At 35.8% G+C, this 24,345-nt stretch overlaps 1 protein-coding gene across 3 annotated transcripts in view; it reads left to right on the top strand.

Annotated features, from left to right (window-relative positions):
* Window positions 1–24,345, top strand: part of Phip (pleckstrin homology domain interacting protein) — a 115,411-nt gene that overhangs the window by 24,908 nt on the left and 66,158 nt on the right. For all 3 annotated transcript variants that reach the window (XM_051140243.1, XM_051140244.1, XM_051140241.1), the window contains exons 7-12: window positions 7,090–7,250; window positions 20,054–20,275; window positions 20,517–20,617; window positions 22,794–22,864; window positions 24,099–24,199; window positions 24,286–24,326. In XM_051140243.1, the coding sequence (XP_050996200.1) occupies window positions 7,090–7,250; window positions 20,054–20,275; window positions 20,517–20,617; window positions 22,794–22,864; window positions 24,099–24,199; window positions 24,286–24,326 (697 nt within the window). The remainder of the gene's footprint in view (window positions 1–7,089; window positions 7,251–20,053; window positions 20,276–20,516; window positions 20,618–22,793; window positions 22,865–24,098; window positions 24,200–24,285; window positions 24,327–24,345) is intronic.

The following is a 24,345-nucleotide window of genomic DNA, read 5'->3' as shown; positions in this document are numbered from 1 at the left end:
TTTTTTAAAAAAATATTATAGAGGAGTTTATTAAATGAGCATGGGGGAAGAAGGAAAGGTGAGAAGGGGTGAGAGAGAGAGAGAGAGAGAGAGAGAGAGAGAGAGAGAGAGAGAGAGAGAGAGAGAGAGAGAGAAAATAAAAGAGGGAGGGGCGAGGTAGATTTGTCCTTTAATATAGCCCTGGGCAGGGCCATGCCCCCATGGCACGTAGGCAGTGACATCACAGGTAGGCAGACTGAACAAACTCCAAATTCTGCATCTTCGTATCTGAGGTCAAAGTGCTCTTCAGATTTCCAACTCCTTTCAGCTCTGTGAACTCCAACATAATTCTCTCTTGGTCTGGTTCTGCACCTGGTTTGCAGCTTTCCTTGGCAACTGTCCCATGACTCGGGCATCTTCACATCTTAGGATATCTAATGCATTTGCCTTCATATAATGGCCTCTCTGGGTCTCCATGCAGGGACACCCGTGACACATGCCCGATCAGCGGCTTTCCTTACCCAGAGAGGGAGATTCTACCAGCCATTTCTTGTCTCTTTGACTCTAAAGCCAGAAGCATGTGGCCATACCTGCAGCTCCTAAGTTCTGCTTGCTGGGACTGGACCTTGGCCCTCTTTCATTTACACTTGCATCAGCTTTCTATTATTGATGATTTCCTTCATTGCCTAAGCTTTCCTTTAATTTGTTTTCACAGGATGGAAGCTTTGCTGGGAGGGGTCTTGCACTGAGGCCACCACTCCCTTTAATCCATTTAGCATTAGGCTTCACTTTAAACTTTTTATCTTCTTGAGCACAGGGCTTGGCTCTGTTACACTTCCTGGTGCTAATTTTTCTCTTCCAGTTGTATATTTTAGTATGGATGGCCTATAGTAAGCTGTCTTGAAATTTACTTTGCCAGCGTCATTAACACTAAACTTTTCAGTTTAGCTTCAGTCAGATTTTTAGGACAAAGGCAAAAAGCAGCCATATTCTTTGCTAAAGTATCACAAGAATGGTCTCTGGGCCACTTTCTAATCTTCCCCTCTGAAACGTCTTGAGCTGCGTCCCCACACTTCAGATCACCCTCTGCACTGTCTTCCATGTTCCTATAAGGATGGCCTATTAAACCCCACGTAAAGCATACAGCTGTTTTTCTAGTCCTCCATTATCCACCATGGTCAGGCCTGTTACAGCGCAGTACCTTACTCCAGGTACCAACCTCTGTCTTAGTCACTGTTCTGTTGCTGTGAAGAGATGCCATGACTAAGGCAACTCTTTAAAAAGAAAGCATTTAATTGGGGACTTGCTTACAGTTTCAGAAGTTTAATCTATTATCGTCATAGGGGGTGTGAGCACATGTAGGTGCTGGAGAAGTAGTTGAGAGCTCCCTCCTGAACTTCATGCAGAGAGTGAGCCTGGCATGGGCTTTTGATATCTGAAAGCCCAACTCAGTGACACACTTCCTCCAACAAGGCCACACTTCCTAATCTTTTTACTCCCTTCAAAGAGTTTTAGTCCCCGATGCCTAAGCTTTTAAATACACGGTGAGTCTAAGGGTGTCACTCTTAAAAACTCATACTGTAGTGTTAAAGTTACAGATGTATTAAAAGCCTAAGTGAGGGATGTAAAGTAAAGATTTTGAACAAGTAGGTATTTATTATGCTGTTTTCTCAGGAGGACTTGGATTAGGAGAAAGTGAAACAGGAAAGTTTGATATTAGTGATCACATAAGATGTACATAGAAGACAAGTATGTTGCAGGAAATAGAAATTATTTTTCCTAAAATAACTAGAGAGACTGAAGTTTACAAAGAGTAACTTGCTTAAGTTCATAAGAACTCGCAGAGACTGAAGCAGCATGCACAGGGCCTGCATAAGTCTGTACCAGGTCCTCAGCATATGTACTATGTATGGTTCCCAGTTTAGTGTTTTTATAGGACTTCTGAGGGTGCAAATAAGTGGGCCTGTGATACTTGTGCCTTCTCTTGGGCTTTGTTCCTTCTGTGGTTTCTCTTGTCCAACTTCCGTGAGATAATTTTTGATATACCTCACTATATTTTATTTTGTTACATTTTATTATTATCTGTTAGCCTGTTCTTTTCTAATTGTAGACAGAAAGGGAGTGATCAGGATGGAGGGAGAGGTGGGGAGGAGAGGAGAAATTGTACCAAGGATATCTTACATGAGAAAAGAATCTATTTTTGTTGTTGTTGTTGTTTTTGTTTTTCAAGACAGGGTTTCTCTGTGTAGCCTTGGCCATCCTGGACTCACTTTGTAGACCAGGCTGGCCTCGAACTCACAGCGATCCGCCTGCCTCTGCCTCCCGAGTGCTGGGATTAAAGGCGTGCGCCACCACGCCCAGCTAAAAGAATCTATTTTTAATAAAAGGAAAAACAGTAACATGCTTAACATCTCTATTGTCAGGTTTGTACACAAATAAAGTACTGCTTGTGAAGAAAACTTGTACAATTTTTGAAATTGCTTTGGGTGGAGGCTATGCATTGTACTTTGGCAATTACGTTTTATTTTCTAAATTGATTATGTACTAGCATTGTAGCTAGAGAAATAAATCAATTTTTGAGAAATAACTAGAAGTGATTTATTTGGGAAGTTGTGACATTTTGGTACATAAATTAATTGTTTTGAACTCTATAGTCTGATGCCTTATGCACACATACTGTATTTTCTGGCATATAAGGGGACTTTTTAACCCAAAAAAATCAGTGTCCAAGTCGGGGTTCGTCTTATACGCTGGGTACTTATGCACCTTGCTTCATATGTCCAGGGCATATAGTGGGGGATGCTGTGGCTCATTCTACGCTCTGTGCGGGCAGTACGAAGCAGGGAGAAGCAAGCTGCACACATCTTCCTGTACATGAGCGTGGAATGGCTCTCCACCAGAACCCGCCCATTCAACAAGGAGAGCTGTAAGTCTTCAGGTTGAGTGTGCAGCGAATTTAAAGGGGCAGTGTAGGCTGGCACTGGCTGTTTGCCAGCATGTAATAAAACATCTGGCTGGCCTGCAAATAGACACATGCCATGTTCTGCTGCATGAGGTGTTCATTGGAAGAAGGGGTTGTCTTAGATAGTGAGCATATTCCAAACGGTATTTTAACTGGAAAAATTGGGGGTCATCATATATGCCGGAAAATACAGTATGTATTTTATATTTTACAGGTAACAATGTGGGTTTTTATCTACAGTAGTTTCATAGTGTTGTGAATATTGATTTTGTTTGAAAAACTTCTGGATGATTTATTATAAAGGACTTTTCACTATTTCTCCCTTTTACACATATTTTAAAGGAATTGATATTTCAAATGGCTATAATTTCCAAAAGTCTTATTATTGATTTATTTTCAGAAAGTTGATTAAATATATTTATTCTCTTATTTGCAGTTTAAGTCAATTTAGCTGAATAGTTGAAATATAAAGCAGTATTTGGAGATAGAAAATATCTTTTTCTATTAGATACAGAGATATTCCAGTTTTGATTTATTCTTGAGCCTAGTTCTTTTATTACTATGCTGTGCATTTGTTGATATGTTTTCACTAAATATGTATTTCCCTGAAGTAGCCAGATTTTAGACTACTCTAAATACAAAACAAATATATTACAAAAGGAGTTTTGTTATGGGAAGAGACAAGAAATAAATATGTTACATAAAAATAGTGCTTTTATTCATAAAAGACTTTAAAAAACAAATGCATGTCTAAAGGATATCAAGAAAAGTTACCGGTAGTGAGAGTGGATTGCGATTCTCCCCGCCCCCCCCCCCACCCCCCCCTTTCTCTCTTTCTTTATTTCTTTCATTTTCTGGGTTTTTTGAGACTGGGTTTCTCTATGTAGCCTTGGCTGTTCCGGACTCACTTTGTAGACCAGGCTGACTGCGAACTTACGGAGTTCTGTCTCTGCCTTCCTGAGTGCTGGGCTTGTAAGCAAGTGCCACCAAGCCTGGCTGGGCTGTGGATTTTTAGTGGGCAAATCTGTTCTGACTTCATTAAAAAGATGACAGACATTTCAGGATCCACTAAAAAACAAACAAATGAGCAAACAAACCCACCCAGCATGGCAGGGGTAGGTACAGCTAATGCGAATGAGGAACATGTCTGGACTGTTGGAACTGGGGGTGGCAAAGGAGAGAGAAGTAGCAGGTGAAGTCAGACAGGGTAATGGGGTGCCTCTTAGGTAGCTTCCTGGTGATGCGGTGATAAATGTCCTGACAGAAGTCAAGACATCAAGAATTTGAAGTAGCTAGTCATAGTGCATCCACACCCACTCGTTCATGCCAGTGCTCCAATGGCATTCATTCTCTACGGTCCAAGACCCCCCCTGCCCACAATTAAGATGGGTTTTCCCACACTAATTAACTTAGTCAAGACAGTTTCTCACACAGGCATTTCTCAGACGTGAGCTTTAATATAGTAAATCCCTTACAGATACACCCTGGAGGTGTGCTTTGAACATGTCATGCTGACAGTTGATATTAACCGTCATAGGAAACAAGTAGGTCAGTATCAAAGGAAGTTTGGGATTATTCAGAGTGAAGTGAAAATATGGTGGGTGATCATGGAATTTGAAGTTAGGATACATCTGAAATTGACCAGTTTGCTTTAGAGGGTCATCTACTTGGCCTGGGAGGATGAAGAATTCCTAAGGGAAAACAGTTTAGTGTTATTTGGTAGGGTTTAGAACTATATCCTATCCCCATAACTAGAAAAATAAATATACTTATAAACCAAAGATATATTTCCACTTAATTTATGATTAAGGCTATGAATAATCTCATGTAAACAGTTGATTTATATCCTTTTAGTCTGTTCAACTATGCTTATTTGAAAAATAGATGTTCTATTTTAATAAAATTTCAAATTTTTTTTATAGTTTGAGACATTTCCTTTTTACTCAAAAATATAATTAGCTCATTATTAGGGTGTGAATAATTGGCATTTATCTTTTTTCCTGAAACTAAATTATATTGAACAGCCTTTTATACCTTTTTATCCAAGATTGACTTACATTCCTTTTTATTAAAAGGTGCTACATTTGCTTGTGTATGAAATACAAGGTAATTTCTGTTTTTCAGTGAAATAGTTAAGATCTAGTAGGATTGATAGAAGTTATAGTAATGGCATAATAAAAGAAAATTGTGAGACCTTTAAGCCCTAGATTATCTTTTCTTTGTAAAAATGACCTACCTCTTTGATACACTCATATTTTTTTCCCTCAAAATTTGGCCTCCCCAGTTGTATTTCAATATATACTTTATCTCATAATTACAAGGCTTGAATCATCAACTCAATTACCTGATAACTCTTTATATTATTTTTTCAGTATGTCATATCTTTAGTGCTGATGGTAGTTTCATGAGTTAATTGAAAGCATATTTTCTCCTACAGGATAGAATGCTAAGTAGTTACTTGTTAAGTGTCATTAAGACGTCATTTTTCTAGTGGATTGATTTCCCCTCCCCCTATTTTGACTCAAATTTAATTCTGGTTATCTTTGAGATAGAATAAACCCTGTTTTTAAGGCATTAACACTTTCTTACTTATAAAATTTTGTACATTATCCAACTTTGATTTTTTAGTGTGTGTGTAGGTTATGGTAAAAGTTTTGGTATGAGCTAGTACTTGCATTGTGAAATAATAGTTTGGTTATTTTAGTTGTCTCTAACCATTGTGTCTTCATACCTGAATAATGTTAAATATTCTTACAAAATTTGAAATTCCAAGGATTTTGTAAGTTCTGGGTAAAAGATATATCTTATTAACACTCATCATTTGCATTACAAGTCATTAGTAATTTTCTTACAGTACAGGCAAGTGAATCTGACATGTCAGTGGTCTGTAATATTTGAATAGGATGGGTTGATTTTGCTTCTAAAGGATGGCTAATAACTGTGTGTACAAAATAAGATTGAACCCAAGCATTAGATGGTTTATTACCATGTTATTTCTGTGTGTAAGGAAAGTGTGTCAGAGGCTAAATTATTATGGAAACACTACTGAGTTTCTTGTAACTGAATTATTATATAGTCCGCTTAAACTTAATGAAGTTAATTCACAGCTCTCAGACTTTTCAGGTGTTGGATTATTGAATAGCATTTGTAGGCTAGCTGTAGGTATTTACTGTACTCAAATACGATTAGGTAGTAATAGAACAGAAAGCGTAATATAATTTTAATTTGAAATAGTGATACTTTAAAACCTGTGAAGCATGTATTTTTGTTGCCTTTGAAGAATAACACAAATGTAGTCAGAAATTGTGTGTGGAAAAATTGCTGAGATTCTTTACATATAACTGAAGTACATGTTTTATAAACTCTAAGCCTATGCTAGATTTTAATCTAAATTAAATACCATTCTCTCTCTCTCTGTCTCTGTCTCTCTCTGTCTCTCTCTGTCTCTCTCTCTCTCTCTCTCTCTCTCTCTCTGTGTGTGTGTGTGTGTGTGTGTGTGTGTAAAGTTCAAGTGAGAAACTATAGTGCTAGTTTGCCAGTATAGCTGGCAGTCTCCTTAGGAAGAAATCAGCCTTCTGTGAAAAACAAAATATAACAAGTGCCTTATCTGTCTGTAAGTTCTGTGTGACAGTAAGTATAGTAGTCTTCTATGGAGATGGAGTCAGCACATCAGGCAGACCAGCTCTGAGGTCAGAGTGCCCAAGTGCCTCTTGTTTGCACTCATGCAAAGGCCTTTCTTAAAAAGCTGGTCTGTGAGTATCACAGAGTCCAAATTTAACTACTTTTGTAAGGGAACCTTAGTTTTCACATGCATATATATTTATAGAATTTGTCTTTAAATAACTTTGGCTAAAGAGTAAAGAAGTTTGAGTTTTAATTCTAGCTTCATGCCTTATATTGTGACTTTGGACACATCATTTAGCTGCATTTGGTTATTTGTAAGATGACAATAGTGAGGACAGGGCAGTTATTTTAAGGAACTTAAGTATTTATATTGTTTATTTTGAAGAATTTAAAGTAGGAGCCGTATAGAATGTCTTTTTTTTTTTTAAAGCATATTGTAAATAAAAAATGAGTTCTAGAAGTCTGAATTTAAGGAACCTAGTTTGTTTCTGGAGTACATTTATATTCCCCCGTTCTCTTGGTAGCGGATACTCTGTTTTCAAGGAAGCTGAACGGGAAGTACAGACTTGAGCGCCTCGTTCCAACTGCAGTGTACCAGCACATGAAGATGCACAAAAGAATTCTTGGACACTTATCATCGGTGTACTGTGTGACTTTTGATCGAACTGGCAGGCGGATATTTACTGTAAGTCATTTTTAAAGTCTTATCTTTTCTGGTAGATAGAATCAAAACATTGCCTATGCGAGAACTTGAAGTAAAAGTTTTGTTTTCTTCTTTTAATGGGAAACTGGAAATTTGGGTAATTTTTAAAAGCATGTTTTACCAAGTTTCTATTTAAATTTGAGCTTTATTCAAGTTCAGAAGTTCCTAAATTGAGGCCTGTTAAAGTGTGATCACAGGTACATTATATCCTATAGCCTGCATACACGTATTGCTCAATGTTATGTCAGATAGGCTGGTCGGCTATTTATAAAATGTCATGTAATATTTGTAAATTTAGACCAAGAGCATGGGCAAGCTATAGAAAAGTATTATCTGCAGAGAACCACTTTCTAACTTCTGTAAATTCCCTTTAAATAGTGATAGAAATTCTGCGTATATCTTACACTCTATGCTCAGGATTTGTGATCCCTAACACCTAATTCTTTAAAATAGCTGATTTTTAAAGTGTTTTGGGAGTTGTTTGTTCCTGTTTCTCTTAACCTGCTGCTGGGAAAAGGAGCTGGACTTTTTAACTTTAAGTGAGAAAAACTGTTTTGGAAGTACTTCAGGTTATTTATTCAAATGCCTTAACTATTATACTCAGTAAGGATAATACTTACCATGCTACTGTGATTATACTTATTAAACAGTACCCTTTGTGCTGAAAGGATATACACAGTCCTTAATTGCCTTTGAAACAAGAAAATGGGAGATAGAACTTCAAGTAGAAATTTCAGTTTCTCAGAAACTGATGGAAACAGATGCAGAGACCCATAGCTAAACATTAGTCAATGCTCTGGGGATTCTGCAGAAGAGGGGCAGGAAGGATTTAGGAGCCAGAGGGGTCAAGGACACTACAAGAAAATCCACAGAATCAACTAACTTGGGCTCATAGTGGCACACAGAGACTGAACACACAGCCTGCATGTGACGAACCTAGGCCTCCGCATATATGTTACTTTTGTGTAGCTTGGTCTTGTAGGACTTTTAACAGTGGGAGTTGGGGGCTGTCTGACTCTTTCCAGGTTTGGGGACCGTTTTCTCATATTGGGTTGCCCAGTCCAGCCATACTGCAGCTTGGTAATGCCAAGTTTAGTTGATATCCATGCTTGTCCTGTCCTATTCTTAAGAGAAATAGAGGATTGGTGGACGGGGAGCGCTTGTGGGGATTGGGGGGACAGATGAGATAGGGCGACTGCCATGGGATAAATAGTAGTAGTAGTTGTTGTTGTTGTTATTATTATTAGGAATTCCCATTTATGACTTTGGGGAATTGCTACTAACTTAAAGATTTATTCATTTTATTTTTTTTATGGATAGGAGTGTTTTTCCTTCATGTATATATGCATGCCTGGTGCCCATGTGATTCAGAAGAAAGCATCAGATTTCCTGGAGATGAAGTTAATGGATGATTGTGAGCCACCATGTGGGTGCTAGGAATCAAGCGTAGGTTCTTCTACAAGAATAGCAAGTGCTCCTAACCACTGAGCCATCTCTCCAGCTCCTAAATTTTATTAAATTAATAATGATTATAGATTCTACTTGTTTTTCTTTAAGTAAATTTGCTTATATATTGAGAATTACCTATATATTCACTTATCTATAGAACAGCTAAAGAAAAGAACATCTGAAAGAATTTTTGCTTATTTTTTAAAATTAATTTTAATCCACCAGGCATTTGTACTCGATTCCCACTATCAATATTTTCTACTTTCACCTTGTATTTCCATTTTTCTTATGAAACAAAATTAAAATTTTTAACCTTCCATGTAGATTGTTAAACTCACGAAGAATAGATATTTGCTTTGTACTTGCTATATCCAAATTAGTAGTTAACTTTTAAATTGCAATAGAATATCAATCTTGCCACTAATTTAATAGGTTAATGTCTAGCTTTTAAAACCTAAGTCATGACACTTCTAATGTTTGAAGAAATTCCTTCAGTGGCAGTAATAAATTAAAATAATGAGAAATATTATGTTGGGTTTGTACTTTGACAATAGAAAACATATAACGTTGCACTTTGATTATTAAAAAAAGCATAGCTTTTCCATTTTTTTATGTTACCTTTTGGGAATTCTTTCTTTAAAAGAAGTGTGAATTGTACATATCAAATTTTATGCAATATTATGTGATTTGATAGAAATTTGCATAATGTCTTAGAACATTTTTAAGGAAACAACAATGAAATAATGTGTTCACTCTATTTTCTGAGCTTAATAAAATTGTCAGTACAACATTTGAACTAGGAGATAATCACATTAACTTTCTTTGGCTCAACCTAGCCTACTACTTACTCTTATAAACAGTTTCTTAAGATTGGTTATATACGGTATGTAGTCACTCGGCAGTCAAAATTATTTATTATCTGGCCTTATACATCTCAGCATTTTATTTGGGGAAGAAGGATAGGTGAAGAAGAAACTACTTCCTGGTTATTTCCTATACTTGAAGGCACACAAAAATGGAAGAAAAGTAACATAGTGATTATATGGTCTTACCTAGACTCTAAAAGATATTTGTAAAAATGTGATTTAATTTGCTAGTTGTGCCAAATTCACTGCTTCATTCATATGATTTAGTAATACACTTTAAAATAGTACCTTGGAGTAGAAATGCTAAGAGAGCCTGGTTTTGTATTGTTAATTTATTTACATGTATTTTTGTGTGTGTCTGTACTTGTGTGTTTGTATGTACCTGTGTGCACATGCACCTGCAAAGGCCAGGTGCCGGATTTTCTGGAATTAGAGTTAGAGGCAGGTGTGTGTAGCCTCATGGGTGATGGGAGCTAGCTGGATTTGGTGTTTTGGTTTGGTTTGGTTTTAGTACATGCTCTTAACCTCTGAGCCATCTCTTTAGCTGTGAAACCTATTTTTTTTTTACAATTACCTTTATTTATGTATTTATCACTTCAGTGGGTAATAGCACATTTATATCTACTGTGCAAAGCTGAGCTAATGATAGACATTTTCTCATTCAGCTAGAAGCACACCATATACTGGAATGGTATCTGTTTGAAAATTTGGTCTTGAAAATTGAAGAGGGATGGGTAAAGCTTGTGACAGTAGTTTATGACCAACAAAAGATTCATATGTCAGCAGGTTGCCAAAATTTATTGGAAAGAACAATTTGGTAAAGGACTAACCAATATTTTCTCTTCATGTGTTTGGTATTCTAAGGCTTTCAGTTTTAATACTGAGTTGTTGGTGCTGGTATATTTGAAAGCCTTTCGAAGGGATAAGAGCAGCTCTTTGTTACAGCTTTACCCGTCTTAAGGGCAGATGGGGATGAATAATATAGTAACATCAAAACGGGATTTCTGTGGGAGTATGTGAAACAATGCACATGATTAGCACCTATCTACGGGTACAGAAAAGAAGCCATTGAATTTTACCTACAGCTATTAACTGTTAGGCAGGCTTAAGCAAATGTTGCCTATTTATCTTTCTAAATGCTTATGTGATGCTAGAATTTGAACTTAAGACCTAGGCCACTGAGCTAAGTTCCAACCTAAACTCTTGTTTATAAATGCTATGAAAAGTTTTAGAGGAAATCCTTGTAATTGGTAAGTGAACTTTTGTGTTAGGAAACTATTGTTAATTTGTGCTATGGTGTTTTTATAATTAATATTTTCCTTGTAGAATATTTTTTTAAAGAAAGGAGATAACATTATCAAGTTAGATTTTACTTTCTAATTCTCGCTTAATCTTGTGACCTTTTTACTTGGTTTCAGAATCACTGCCTGAAAATATGTTTATGAAAGAAAAGCAGAGTTGATGAATTCTTAGAATTAAGGCAACAATACTAAAGTTCGTTGAACACAAAAGACAAGAGATTCTAGCTGGGTGTGGTGATGAATACCTTTATTCCCAGTACTCCAGAGGCAGAGCCAAGCCTGGCTCTACTAGAGAGTTCAGGCCAGCGAGGCACATAAAATGAGTACATGTAGTGTTTCAGAGAGATAGAGATAGAGATGGGGGGGGGGACGACGAGAACTTTTAAGAAAGCTAAAATGTATTTCTTTTCCATTGAGATCAAGGCAGAGGAATGTAAAATGCTTCCTTTACTAAAGGTTACAGTAAAAAATACAGAGTTTTTTGGGGGGGATTGGTTTTTTGTTTTTAATGAATTTGGATCTTTTTACCAATCACTATTCGAAGAATTGGAGGTATAAAATTTGAAAGACATCTGTTCACAAGTAGTAAATGTACAGCAATGATATTGTGTAGTATGAACTTCTTGATAGAGGATACCTAAATTAATAAGTTATATTAGATTAAGTTCCTAATTAAGCCTTACCATAGAAAATGGTAAAGGAATTTGCTGGAGAAGTAACACCTTAGCTTAATTGAGTGGATATTACAGAGTTAAAGAAAAGGTTTATGAATTTTGAAAACTATAGTAGTCTTTCAAGTAAATGGGAATTTTTGAATTTCCAGTATTTGAAAGGAGCATGCTAATATGTTAGGGTTAGAGCTCATGATGATTGCTAAGTTGATTAAGTGTTGCTGGTATTGATGTACAATAACACAAGAAAATGGAACCGAATGGAGTGATTGATCCTGCTTTTTTTGGCTAGTTTTTAAGGAAAGTGAAACAAAAGTCTTAATAGATTGGCAAACAGAAACCTGGTGCTGCTTTTCTTAAAACAGTTTATATATAAATAATAAGCAATTTGGTAGCCAATAAGATGACTCAGTGGGTAAGGGAACTTGTTTTATAAGTTTGTAATTTGAGTGTGATCCCATGAACCCAAGTAAAAGTGGAGGAAGAGAATCAACTGTACAGAGTTCTATTGAGATCTGCTTTGTGGCCATTCCTCCCCCCTCCCCCCACCCCCTAGCATAGAGAGAGAGAGACACACACACACACACACACACACACACACACACAGAGACACAGACACAGACACACACACAGACACACACACACACACACACACCCATCATGGACTCTTAATAATAATAGTAAGGTTTTTTGTTTGTTTTTAAATTGAAACAGTTTTTAGTTCAGACTGTAGACCAAGTGCTTTTTAGGTTGAGTAAGAAAGTAAAGTTGAGGTGTACATGTTAACATTCATGCTTCTTACTTTACTCTAAGACAGTAAGAGGTGAGACCACTGATTCATGGAGTCCTCAATAAGAGAAGGACTATAGTTGTAGTTATTTTGTCAGAGAGTAGACTGTTTTTACTGAAAACCTATTTTCTAAGATATCAAAGTGTTTTGTTTTGTCAGAATGATAGTTTGTTGTTGGAATGTGTAATTCCTGATCCCTTAAAGTCAGGGAAAGATTTTACAGGCTTATATTTTACTCTTAAGGTCGTCTTGGCGAAGTTGCCCTGTTTCCCTTGTTTACAGTTTTCTGCCTGCGCAAACATGAGTCATACTTTCATCACTCACTTCTCTATCATATTAACTATTTTCATTTAATATGTTGCATACTTGTCACTTGAAGAAAACCATGTGTTTATGTGTGTGATGTGAATGTATAAGTATGTACATGTTTAGGAGTGCTCATGCACAGAAACCAAAAGAGCTTGGCTGTGTTCCCTGTCACTCTTGAGCTGTTCTATTGAGAAGAGGTTCTCTCTCCCTGAAACTGGGGCTCTTGTTTTCTCTTATAGGCTAGAATCCAGCAAGCTGCAGTGATCCCCCTGTCCTCATCCCCTTTGAAGTTACAGGCTGCTGGAGTTACAGGGACTGGCCGAACATTTAGTGGACGCTGAGGTCTGAACTCAGGAAGAACTCTTAACACACAGTCATCTCCCAGTCCCTATACTTGTCGCCTCTAGTTCTCTGTTTTTTAACAGCAAACATAATGAATTTAGAAAATATATCATTTATATAGACTAGAATATCTACTGAATAAGCCATATGAAAAATAACTATCAAGTTCTGAAGCAGCTTTCCTTTTAATAAGTAAAAATCACTACATTAAAACTTGCTTTCTAGAAAGTACTTAAAATTTGTGAATATAGATTTTTGGCTATTTTTGTTTGCGCATCAGATTTATGTAGTTTATGGCTTTGTGTTGAAGCTTAATGAATTTTTTATGTGGTAGATATAACATTTATTTGAAGCTTGAGGAAAATCAGAAGTCTGGTATGCTACACAATAGAAAGCCATATGAGACTTAGAAATCTCCTTCCTCAGAAGCGCACAGCCAGATGCCTTCTCAGGTGTGTGTCGCCGAGACTTATACCCAGGAGAATGTTCTCTTGCCATGGGTTTTGTCCCTAAGACCTTTTTTTTATTTTTTAGAAATATGGCCATTTATAGGGGTCTTCATGAAATTGTAAACAATATTATGTAGACATTTTGCCTTTAATTGAAGATCTAGCTGCATGGTAAGAGGGAGAAATTATTAATACCACCACTTTTATATAATCCTTAAAAGAATTAGATATATAACAGTGACTCCAGAGTAACAATCTGTTTTAAGGCACTTTTCTTTAGTATGATATTGGAGTTTTCAAGCTTAGCACTAGAATAAGTGAACTTAAAGGTTACATTAAATCAACTTCTTTGATTTGGGCAAACCTAAGTTTTGTTTAAAGCCCAGTGTTTTTAATCAAGCCTTTGTACTCTATAATTTTTTTCAGGATAAAAGTATATTTTACGTTCTTTGTCTCTATTCTTGATTGACTGGGTTTTTTGTTTGTTTTGGTTTTTTGTTTTTGTTTTTCGAGACAGGGTTTCTATTTTGTAGCCTTGGCTGTCCTGGACTCCGTTTGTAGACCAGGTTGACCTCGAACACACAGAGATCCACCTGCCTCCCTCCTGAGTGCTGAAAGTAAAGGTGTGCGCCACCATGCCTGGATTTGAAATAATAATTTAAAATCCCACTAAATGTGGTATCTTGTTTTAAAGATTAGGTAAGCTAAAAGGGTGCATAAAATTTTTGTTGTACCAATTTTCGGCTTATTCTAGGTTTAGTGACAATAGACTAGTAGAAACATTGTAATGAGCACTTTTTCCAGTAATTATGAATATATTATTGAGTAAAATAGCTACTTATGCTCTTCCATGCTATTTTGAGATTAACACTATATAACATAATTGGATTTAAAGTGAACCCCCAAATAAAATTTCAACCAGATTCTTTTATCATAGCCTTCCCTGTAATTATGAATTCTTAGTACTACTTCTTTGCAATGAGATCTGCTGTCATTGTCACTTATAAGCTAATAACTAAGTTTTGTTCATTATCCTGGACCTTCTGTTGTAGCTTCTTAGTACTCAGAAACAGCAGAAGCTAGCAGGGTCAGACTAAAGCACATGTTTTGTTACTTGAAATTCTCTAGTAGCTACTTTACTGGGTTAAAATGAAGGCGATTAGCACCTTTGCTTTTCCTTAGGTGAAGCCTTCCAGATTAGGTGTGCGTTTCATTGGAATCTGATTGTAGTATTCCTGTAGCTGATGACTACTGTTTTCTATTCTGCATTGCTACTTCACTGAAGAAAACATTGGCAGTCAGTATGGCCATACTACATGTTTTCTCACTGTTGATTTTGGAAATGGACCTTAACTTTTTTTATTCAACTGTGTTTCTAAACTTTGTTCACTGTTTTTGGTTTGTTCTTTTGTTTCCTTTCCTATCTCTCTAAATAATATTCATGTGCTTGTTTTACTTATTTATTATTTGTTTTTGTTTGCTGTGGTTAGTTACATATGTTTTCTGGATTTGCTTTAATAATTGTTTTCAATGCTCCTTCATTGCATGCATTTTAAATTTTATTTTCTTTTAATATTTAAGTAGTATAAAAGAAGTGAGTTCTGGTATGGCATTTTTATAAATATATTTTGTTCTAATTTGCTACCCTCCTCTCCTATATTTCTGCCATTTGGCTTGTTCACTGACTCAGACCCCCCCCCCCCCCATTGTCCTTTATATGCTTTCATTTTGCAATATCTGTCACCCTCTCCTCCTCCCACCCTTTCTTAAGAAGTAAAGGGAGGAGGCCAGAAAAATGGAAAAATGGAGCAAGTGTACAGTTAAATATAAAACGGAAAAGGATAATGACAAGGGCAGAATATTATGGGGGACCGATTAAAGGCTATATTTTTTTTAAAAGTTAAGGTAAAATAATAAATAGTGCTCAGTAATAAAAACAGTATAAATAAAACCAGGAAATATATAAAGCGGAATTGGAAAAAAACTTGAAAAAAAATGATATGAAACAGAAATACATCTAAAAAAAAAAATGTGGCTGTGCTTGGTGGCACAAGCTTTTAAGCCCAGCGCCCAGGAGTAGGGCAGATGGGTCTGTGAATTGTACGCCAGCCTGGTCTGTGTAGTAAGAGAAAAAGGATGAGATTTTTGGAGCAGGTTCTTCCTCGGTTCTCAGATTGGAGATGGCCAGTTACCCATGTGAAGGTTGGGAGTATCAGCTGAACAAGCAGACGCATGTGTTTCATTCGGATTGTACTGGTGATGCATCTGTATTAAACAAGTATCTAATGCACGCCTGACTTGTCTGTGTCTTCTTGCCTTTCCTGCTTTATATTATATATGGGGCATTTGCTGGCCACATTTAGATTTGCAGTCTGAGAGCTGGCCTGGCTTGCTTACCCTCTTTTCTTTCTTTTTCATTGCTCGCCCTCTTGAAACTCCCTAGATCAGATCATTACTGCTGGTGTGGTTACTGTTTGATCTGGCCGATTTTTTCCAAGCCTATCAAGACAGACCTGCCTTCATGCTTCTCCTCCCAAGCCCCCAGTCATTTCCCTGGAGCCATGCAACAGTTCTTAGGCTCTGTAGCAGTTATGTATAGATGAATGGCTACAGAAGTTGATCTTCACTGTCCATGGTCTCAGGCCTCTCTAGCCGTAGAGTTGATGAGATCTGTTTTTTGGTTTGTGACTGTATATCCTTCCTGACCTCCACAATAGCTTCCTTGAGCCTTTTCTCACTTAGTGGCTGAAATAGGCCAAATTGTGACTTTCCAACCTTGATCTCAGGCTCTTACTGTAGCTCAGCTTTTAGTCATAGGCCTCACCAAAGACAGCAGCTGAGTTTGAAGTGGTTGTGGGCTTCAGCAGTATACGGCTACTTGTGCTTTAGACTTTTGGGAATAAAATCTAGTCTTGTTTGATTCTTGCTCATACATTTTAATATATACCATGTTGATACTGAGCCTTTTAACTATTTATTTAATATTGTTCCTATTTAATACCAAATATGGTTTTAGTATTTTCCTTTTATTAGAGTCTGGTGTCTTATTCTTCAGTTTTAGTTAACCTTAGTATCATTTGTGGTGCTGGAATTAGGCTTAAGGACAGGAAGTTTGTTTAAATTCTGATCAACAGTTTCATAAATTTAAAGAATAATTTTTAGTCAGTTTTCAACTCACCTTCCATAGTTCTGTAAAGCACATGTCTATGGTACTGCAGTTGTACCTCAGCAGAGGAGCATTTTTTTAGGACTCAGTATATTGGGTTTAACTCCTAGTGAGCATCACTAAATACATAAAACACATTTATAGTACATTTATTTGTTTTTTTGTTTTTTGTTTTTGTTTTTTTTGTGGGGGGGATGGGGGTCTCTCTTCAATGTATCTGTGTTTCTGCTTGCTTGTATGTATGTGCACCAAGTGCGTGCCTGGTGCCATGAAGGGTGTCAGATCTCTGAGAACTAGAGTTAGAGACAGTTGGAATCCACCATGTGGATGCTAGTACCCACACTCATTGTCTACGAGAGTCATCTCATCGTCCCCTATGCTTTATTTATTAATTTCCAGATAGATTCTCATGTAGCCTGAGTTGGCTTCAAACTTAGTATGTAGCCAAGGATGATGTTGGGGTCATTTTCCGTCTTCCACATGTTGAGATAAAAAAAGTCACAAGTATTTCATCATATATAGTTTCTTCTTCTTTAAAAAATGTTTTCTGGGAGCTGGAGTGATGGTGGTTCAGTGGTTAAAAAGCATTGGTTACTCTTCCAGAGGATTTGGGTCTGATTTGCAGTACCCACATGGTATCTAACACTACCTGTAACTCCAGTCCCAGGAGACCGGGCACCTTTCCAGCTTTTGCTGGTACTATATGAACATGGTGCACAAACATACATGTAGGCAACACTCATGCATGTTAAAAATGTTTTCTCAATAGTCTGTGTTCTTTTCTTGTTAATTATTTTCTGTTAATTGTATTTCTTACAGTAATTTTAAACAAACTTGGTTGATTTTTTTTTTTTTTCTTTCAGATTTCCTTTAAAATTACTGATCAAAAGTTAAATACATGAGGTAGAATTTGCTTAGGGAATACTTAATGTTCCGTTTGAAATTCTGTCAAGAGTTTTGTGGGGACAAGGATAGGTCTTTGATAATGTATTAGAGATTTTAAGTAGATGAAATAAAGTAACATTAAATTTGTACAATTATTAAATAATAAACTCAGGAATACAGTAAGACTTTTTGTTAGGTTTAATTTGTGAAAAGATGGTGGCAGGAGCACCTCCATCATTTTTGTAAAGACAAGGTTTCTCAGTATAGCCTTGGCTCTCCTGCTCTGCAGATCAAGTTGTCCTACAACTTACAGGATGCCAACTGCCTCTGCCTCCCAAGTGCTGGGATTAAAGGCACATGCCACCTTCACCTGGCTAGAGCTGACATTTTAATCAGTAGCCCAGAAGTGTTCATGGTTTGTTAACATGGAAAACCTGTGAAACATTTGTAATATAGTTTAAAGCAAACACTTATTAAGATTCATATGAATACAGTGTGCCATACCAACATTTGGAAGCAAAGTTACAGGTATTTTGCTTTTGTGTTGTGTTATATGTATGTGGCTTTAACTTAAAATTTCACCTTTGTGATTAAATTCAAGTCAGGATCAAATATAGTCAGCCATCTCTTGCTTTTTAGAGTAGTTGATTCCAGGTCCTTAGTGGACATCCAAGTTCTAAGGTTGTTCAAGTTGCTTATATAAAAGTGCATATAATTTGTATATAACCTGCATCTTTTTGCAAGCACTTTAAATCATCTCTGCATTACTCAAGAATAGCTATGCAGTGCAAGTGTCTTGTAATTAGTTGTTACATCTTGATTATGGAAAGAGGCAATACATGGTTTGTATATATGCTTTTGAATATAATTCCTTATTGAATTAGATAATGGAAAGTGTTAACATTGTTTTGGAAGATGAATGGAGTGACTGAGTTGACTCAGTTTATAGAATTGAAAGAGCATAATCAAATAAGTGTTGTAAAGCCTTTTTATATTTAGCAAGTATTTACCATTTTCTTCTTGTGCTAGATGATGGGAAACTTTGTTTCTGGAAGTCAACGTTTGCATTCTTACTTCACTTCCCACAGAATTGCAGGGGGAATTCTTTGTCTCTTGGTCCCCCCCCCCCCCACCCCCCAGAGCTGAGGACTGAACCCAGGGCCTTGTGCAAGTGCTGTACCACTGAGCTAACTTCCCAACCCTGCAGATGGAATTCTTATCCCATTATTCCTCCTATTGATCTTTTTCTTCTGCTCTAGTAACAACTTACTGTTTTACTTTTTACTTTTCTAGAAACAAGTTACTCATTTTACTATTAACCGTGTTACCAACTTTGAACTGGCTTTCTGTTTTCTAGCCTCACTTATGCTGATGACAAAGTACTCTTTTTAAAAATACATCTAGTCTTGGTACTCACTTGCTTGATGTTCATCATAGATCATCACATATTTGTTTTCACACCATTGCTTCATATTCTGCATTAGTATGCAGACTGCTTGCTACTTGGTAACTTTCTAGTTTGCTTCAGGTCTCAACCACAACTAGTTTGTATTTAAGTAGGGGAATATTTGAGGCAGTGCTGGCAGAGTATGAATTAATACACATCCAAAAGATTCCAGTACTCTGTGATTATGTACACGTCATAGCTGTATTTATTTGTTATGAAACAGAAAACTTGGGTGAGTTACTTGCCTTTATAGAGTCTCTTGAGATAAGATGATTTGGGTTTCTCTATCTTTTTTAGCATTAGATTGGAAGCGCTTAGAAAAATGGTTACATGAGCCATAGTATAGCGAGATCCTGCGAAACATCCAGCGGTTTGGAAGTAGCTGTTTTCTATTTTAATTTAAATTGGGAGAAACACTGATAAGTTTTGAATTGCTAGAATCATTGTATGCCAATTAATGACACAGTTTGTGCTGTTTTATATGCTTAAGATTTTTATATTAAAAAATAATAAATAGTGCCCAGAAGTTCTCATCTCTGTTTAGGAATATGAAATTGTAATTCTTTCCTTAACAATTTCTTACTGAATTTAAGCTAAGCAAATAATTCCATTGATGTTTATTGGCTTTGTAAAACCAGGCCTACTTTTCTATGGTGATTTTGGCTGATGTCATACAACTTTAGCTGAAGGTCAGTGATAGTAAACTTGTCCGTTACCATACTTTACAGTCTTGTATAGCAAAATAACATGATAATAGGAACCAGTGTATGATATATTTGTTTTGCAATTAAGTATATTTTTACTGTAGAAATTCAAATTCTTTTGTAAGGTTGATGATAGAGTTAATTGTAGATAGTGGCTGTGGACCTTTGAATGATTTATTGTTACCTACATTTTATTCCTCTTGTTTGCTTGTGGCTATACAGTTCGTAATTAGTGACTGACTTATAAAATAAGAAATTTAGGAAGAAGAATAGTACTTAAAATTTAATAGTTTTCAATGCCTAAAATCTAGTTGTTGATATGTGGACATAACACATTTTTTATATTACAATTTAAATTTATTATTCATAGGATAAAGTTTATCAACATGTCTATTCTAATTTCAAGGGTTCTGATGATTGTCTTGTGAAAATCTGGGCCACAGACGATGGAAGATTGCTAGCTACTCTAAGAGGACATGCTGCTGAAATATCAGACATGGCTGTAAACTATGAGAATACTATGATAGCAGCTGGAAGTTGTGATAAAATGATTCGTGTCTGGTGTCTTCGAACTTGTGCACCTTTGGCTGTTCTTCAGGGACACAGTGCATCCATTACATCACTACAGGTAATTGTGTTAAGGCCTATTAAACCTTTTTGGTTAAAATTTAATTAAGTTTTATGAAGTAATTTTTGTTTCTTTACTAATTGTATGGAGTCTTAATGACAGCAATCTTGAATTTGGTGAATTCTGTGTTTCTGGTTATTATTATTATTAGTTTCTTTTAGTTTGGTTTTTAAAAGAGGATTTTATTATTTGGACTGTTTCTGTTCTTGTAAAGACGGTTTTCCCTGTGATTGCTTTTCAGTTCTCACCATTGTGCAGTGGCTCAAAGAGATACCTGTCTTCTACTGGGGCAGATGGCACTATTTGCTTTTGGCTTTGGGATGCTGGAACCCTTAAAATAAAGTCAGTTTCTATTTTATCTTATAAAACAAGTGCATTTACTGGTTGAAAGTATAAAAATATCAACAATGGGAATATATTTACTTTTTTCCATGAGTAAATAACAGAAATAAACTTTGATATTTTTTTTTTAACTAATCTCATTCATTTTTATGCCTCACCATTTCTGTCTGTATCCTTCATTTCCTCCCCCATAACTATTTTGATTTTATTTATCTTTGTCTTTGGCCCAGTTGTTTTCTTAAAGGATGTGTTTTAGTTACATGTCTATGCATTGTATAATTTTGTCTTAAGTAGCTTAGTTTTTTTCCTGAGAATATATTAGCGTAGCTAATCCTGTTTTTTTAAAAGAATAATTTAAATTATAGTACTTAGTTGTAAACATTAGATTTTATTTTAGAGTTAGGAAAACAGTCGATGTTTTATTATGCTACATTAAGATAAGATATACATGTTCCACAGTAGCATTTTACAGTTTTGCTTTTACCTATGTTAGTCTTGGTTTGCGGGGTGAAGAGACAGTTCAGTAATTAAGAACACCACATCATACTCTGCCATTGTCACATCTCATATCATGTCACTTCATGTCATATCATGTCATACGTCATTTCACGTCATGTTAGAGGCCCAGGCAGTCCAGTGTGCAGCACTGACTGTTAGAAGCATCAGCACACATGTGATATAGTACACATACATACTTACAGGAAGAACATTCACACAAAAATAAAATAAATAATTTAAAAGAATTTTTAAATTTTGGTTTATCAAATTAGGGTGGCCAAACAGTTAATCTTTTGACATAAGACAGTGAAGTAAAGAAAGATAAATGGTTTTCCCATAGCTAAGACCATTTCTCAAAAATGTGATTCTCACTTTATAACCCATGTTGTCCTGAACTAATTCTGTAACCCAGGCTGGCTTCAACTCTGAGTGCCCCTCTTGCTTCAGCCTCCCAAGAGCTGGGATTAAGGGCCATTTATTTGTATTATTTATTGTTTCCTAAATGATCACAAACTGCTGTGGATTATTACAGTTAGCGTACTGGGACACATGGCCCTAATTATTACTGCTTTTTCTTCTCTGCTAGAAAAAATAGGTAAAAATAGGATTTTAAATATAATTATCATAGAATTATATGCACAGTAGTTTTACATGCATTAGAACTATTACCATACTTAAAATCTATAATGTAATTTTATTTTTTCAACATAGTTGATTGTAACATTAAACATATGTCAAATATTAATCTAAAAGATCTGTAGTATAGCTATAATTAATATAAATTTAGTTGAATGTAATTTATTTTATGTGAATCATACTATTTCAAAGGAATTTTATTGTTGACATGAGTCACATTGCTTTCAGATTTGCTTTAGTATAAAGGATAAGTTGTATTTTGAAAGAATATTTTATCATGTTACATTAGCAGGTGAACAAGAGCTGGGGAGATGGATGGCTCAGTTGGTAAAGTACTTGCTTTGCAAGCCTGAGGACCTTAGTTTGGAGCACAGTCATTCTTTCAAAAGATGCACATAGAGGTGTATCTGTTAACATCAGGGGCAGGGAACAGGGTTAGGGCAGAGACAGGTGGGGCTTGCTGGGTATCAAGGCTTGTCAGTCTGAGATCTAGTGAGCTAAGACATCTTGTTGCAAAACTGATGTGGAGTCTTTGTGGAAGATACTTATTGTCAGCTTTTGCCTTCCACATACATGCGTTTTTGGCTTGCGCACATACTCATATGCTGCCCCCTTCCCCAAACACATAACTTTAAGCAAAAAGGAAAAGTTTAATTAGCAGCATTATATTAACCCACAGAGGTGACACCTGTTTTACCAATGTGTTCAAATTTACATTTAGCTTATTTCCTTATCTATTTGTATGTTGCTCTTCTAGTATATGAACCTTGTTAAGTTTGATTAAGATAAGAGTGGGTATAATTCATTTCTAGATGACAATGACTATGATTGTTCCATGTGCTGGTTGATTTTATGTATCCAGAGTGAACTGTTGAGTATATCTCTACTGTTTTACAAGGGTTGCTGATAGTGTTTTGATTTTGATGTTTTTAGGGAAATAGCCATCCTTTACTTACTTTTTTCAAGATCAATTTTTTAGAAGGGATTGTTTCTTATACCTCATTAGGATATTTTTAAATGATTATTTTTATTTTCAATATAGTCCAAGACCTACAAAATTTACAGAGCGCCCTCGGCCTGGAGTTCAGATGATCTGTTCTTCATTCAGTGCTGGTATGACTGTTTAATTTTTCAACTTAAAATTGTTCCCTAGAAAGCACCTCTCAAAGAGTTACAATTATGAAAATATTTTCTCCTGCATTGTATGTCATATTCTCATATATAAACTAGAGCTAATAAAAAGGAATGAAAATCAAATTGGATTACTTTATCTTGTGTCTATAATCATGGATGCCATACTTCTAGGAGGAGGAGGGAGGGAATCCATGGTTTCAAAATTGGCTGATTAAAGAATGAATCTTTATACTTTTCTCATCGCAAATAAGGTATTTTAATTTTAAGGAATTTTTGTTTTATTTTCTTTTGGTTGTTTTGTTTTGTGTGTGCAGGCTTCTTCCCCCTATTCCAGTGACAGGGTACTCTGTGAGCCTTGGCTGTCTTGGACTCACTTTGTAGACCAGGCTGGCCTGGAATTCACAGAGGTCCATCTGCCTCTGCCTCTTCAAATGCTAGGATAAAAGAAATTTTAATGGAATTTGTAGGCGATCCATAAAGAGTAGTAAAGACTTGAAGAAATGAGCATGTATGTATTTGCTCCAGAGTCTTGTTTACTCTAACAGTGCTGATACTCTCTTTCTAATTATGCATATGCAGTAGCATTTTGAATTGTTGCTAGATGGTTTTATGACATAAATATTTAAAGTATACTGATTTAAAAAATTAGAGTGAATAAGTCTGGTATATAATATTCCCAGTATTTGCTTCTCCCACTGTTTGATCTGCCTTTGTTTATTTGATGATTAAAGAAGCAATATTAGCTGAGGGTAAAGGATAATATACACCAGACCGTCTGCTGTTGTTAAATTCTAAATATCCAATTTTGCTGCAACCTAGACAGTGTTTATTCTAGTTATAACACAAATATAGGTTCTTTATATGTACTTTTTAGTGAATCATTTAACAAAAGTACTTAAAATATTTTAGTGTGTGTAATTACTTGATGCTCTGAGATAAATAAAATTGCTCTCAAAATAAATACAGTTGTTATGTAAGCTATACATTTAAAGTAGAATATATACATTACAGTATAGTGACATAAATGAACTCTGAGGAGTACTGACTTCTTTTATGGCAGAGTTTTTATAGGGAAGTTACTGGGGAAAATCAAAACTTATAAGTAAGATAGAACTTCTAATACGTGGTTAAGAGGACAGAAGAAGACTCAGCAAAGCTAATAGTATCATGTAACAGTTGTATTTTACTTACAAAATTGTGCTTTTGTTCATAGGTGGAATGTTTTTGGCCACTGGAAGCACTGACCATATTATCAGAGTTTATTTTTTTGGATCAGGTCAACCAGAGAAAATATCAGAATTAGAGTTTCATACTGTGAGTATTGGTGAAGGAACTAGAGGGTAAAGTCTTAAGTGGATCAACAGTTTTGTATTCAGCTTCTACTTTGTTTATTTGTACAGGACAAAGTTGACAGTATCCAGTTTTCCAACACTAGTAACAGGTAAAATATGTTTGTCTCA

The sequence above is a fragment of the Acomys russatus genome, chromosome 32 (assembly GCF_903995435.1).
Source record: "Acomys russatus chromosome 32, mAcoRus1.1, whole genome shotgun sequence".
Classification (NCBI taxonomy): domain Eukaryota; kingdom Metazoa; phylum Chordata; class Mammalia; order Rodentia; family Muridae; genus Acomys; species Acomys russatus.
This window is presented reverse-complemented; position numbering and strand designations above follow the sequence as displayed.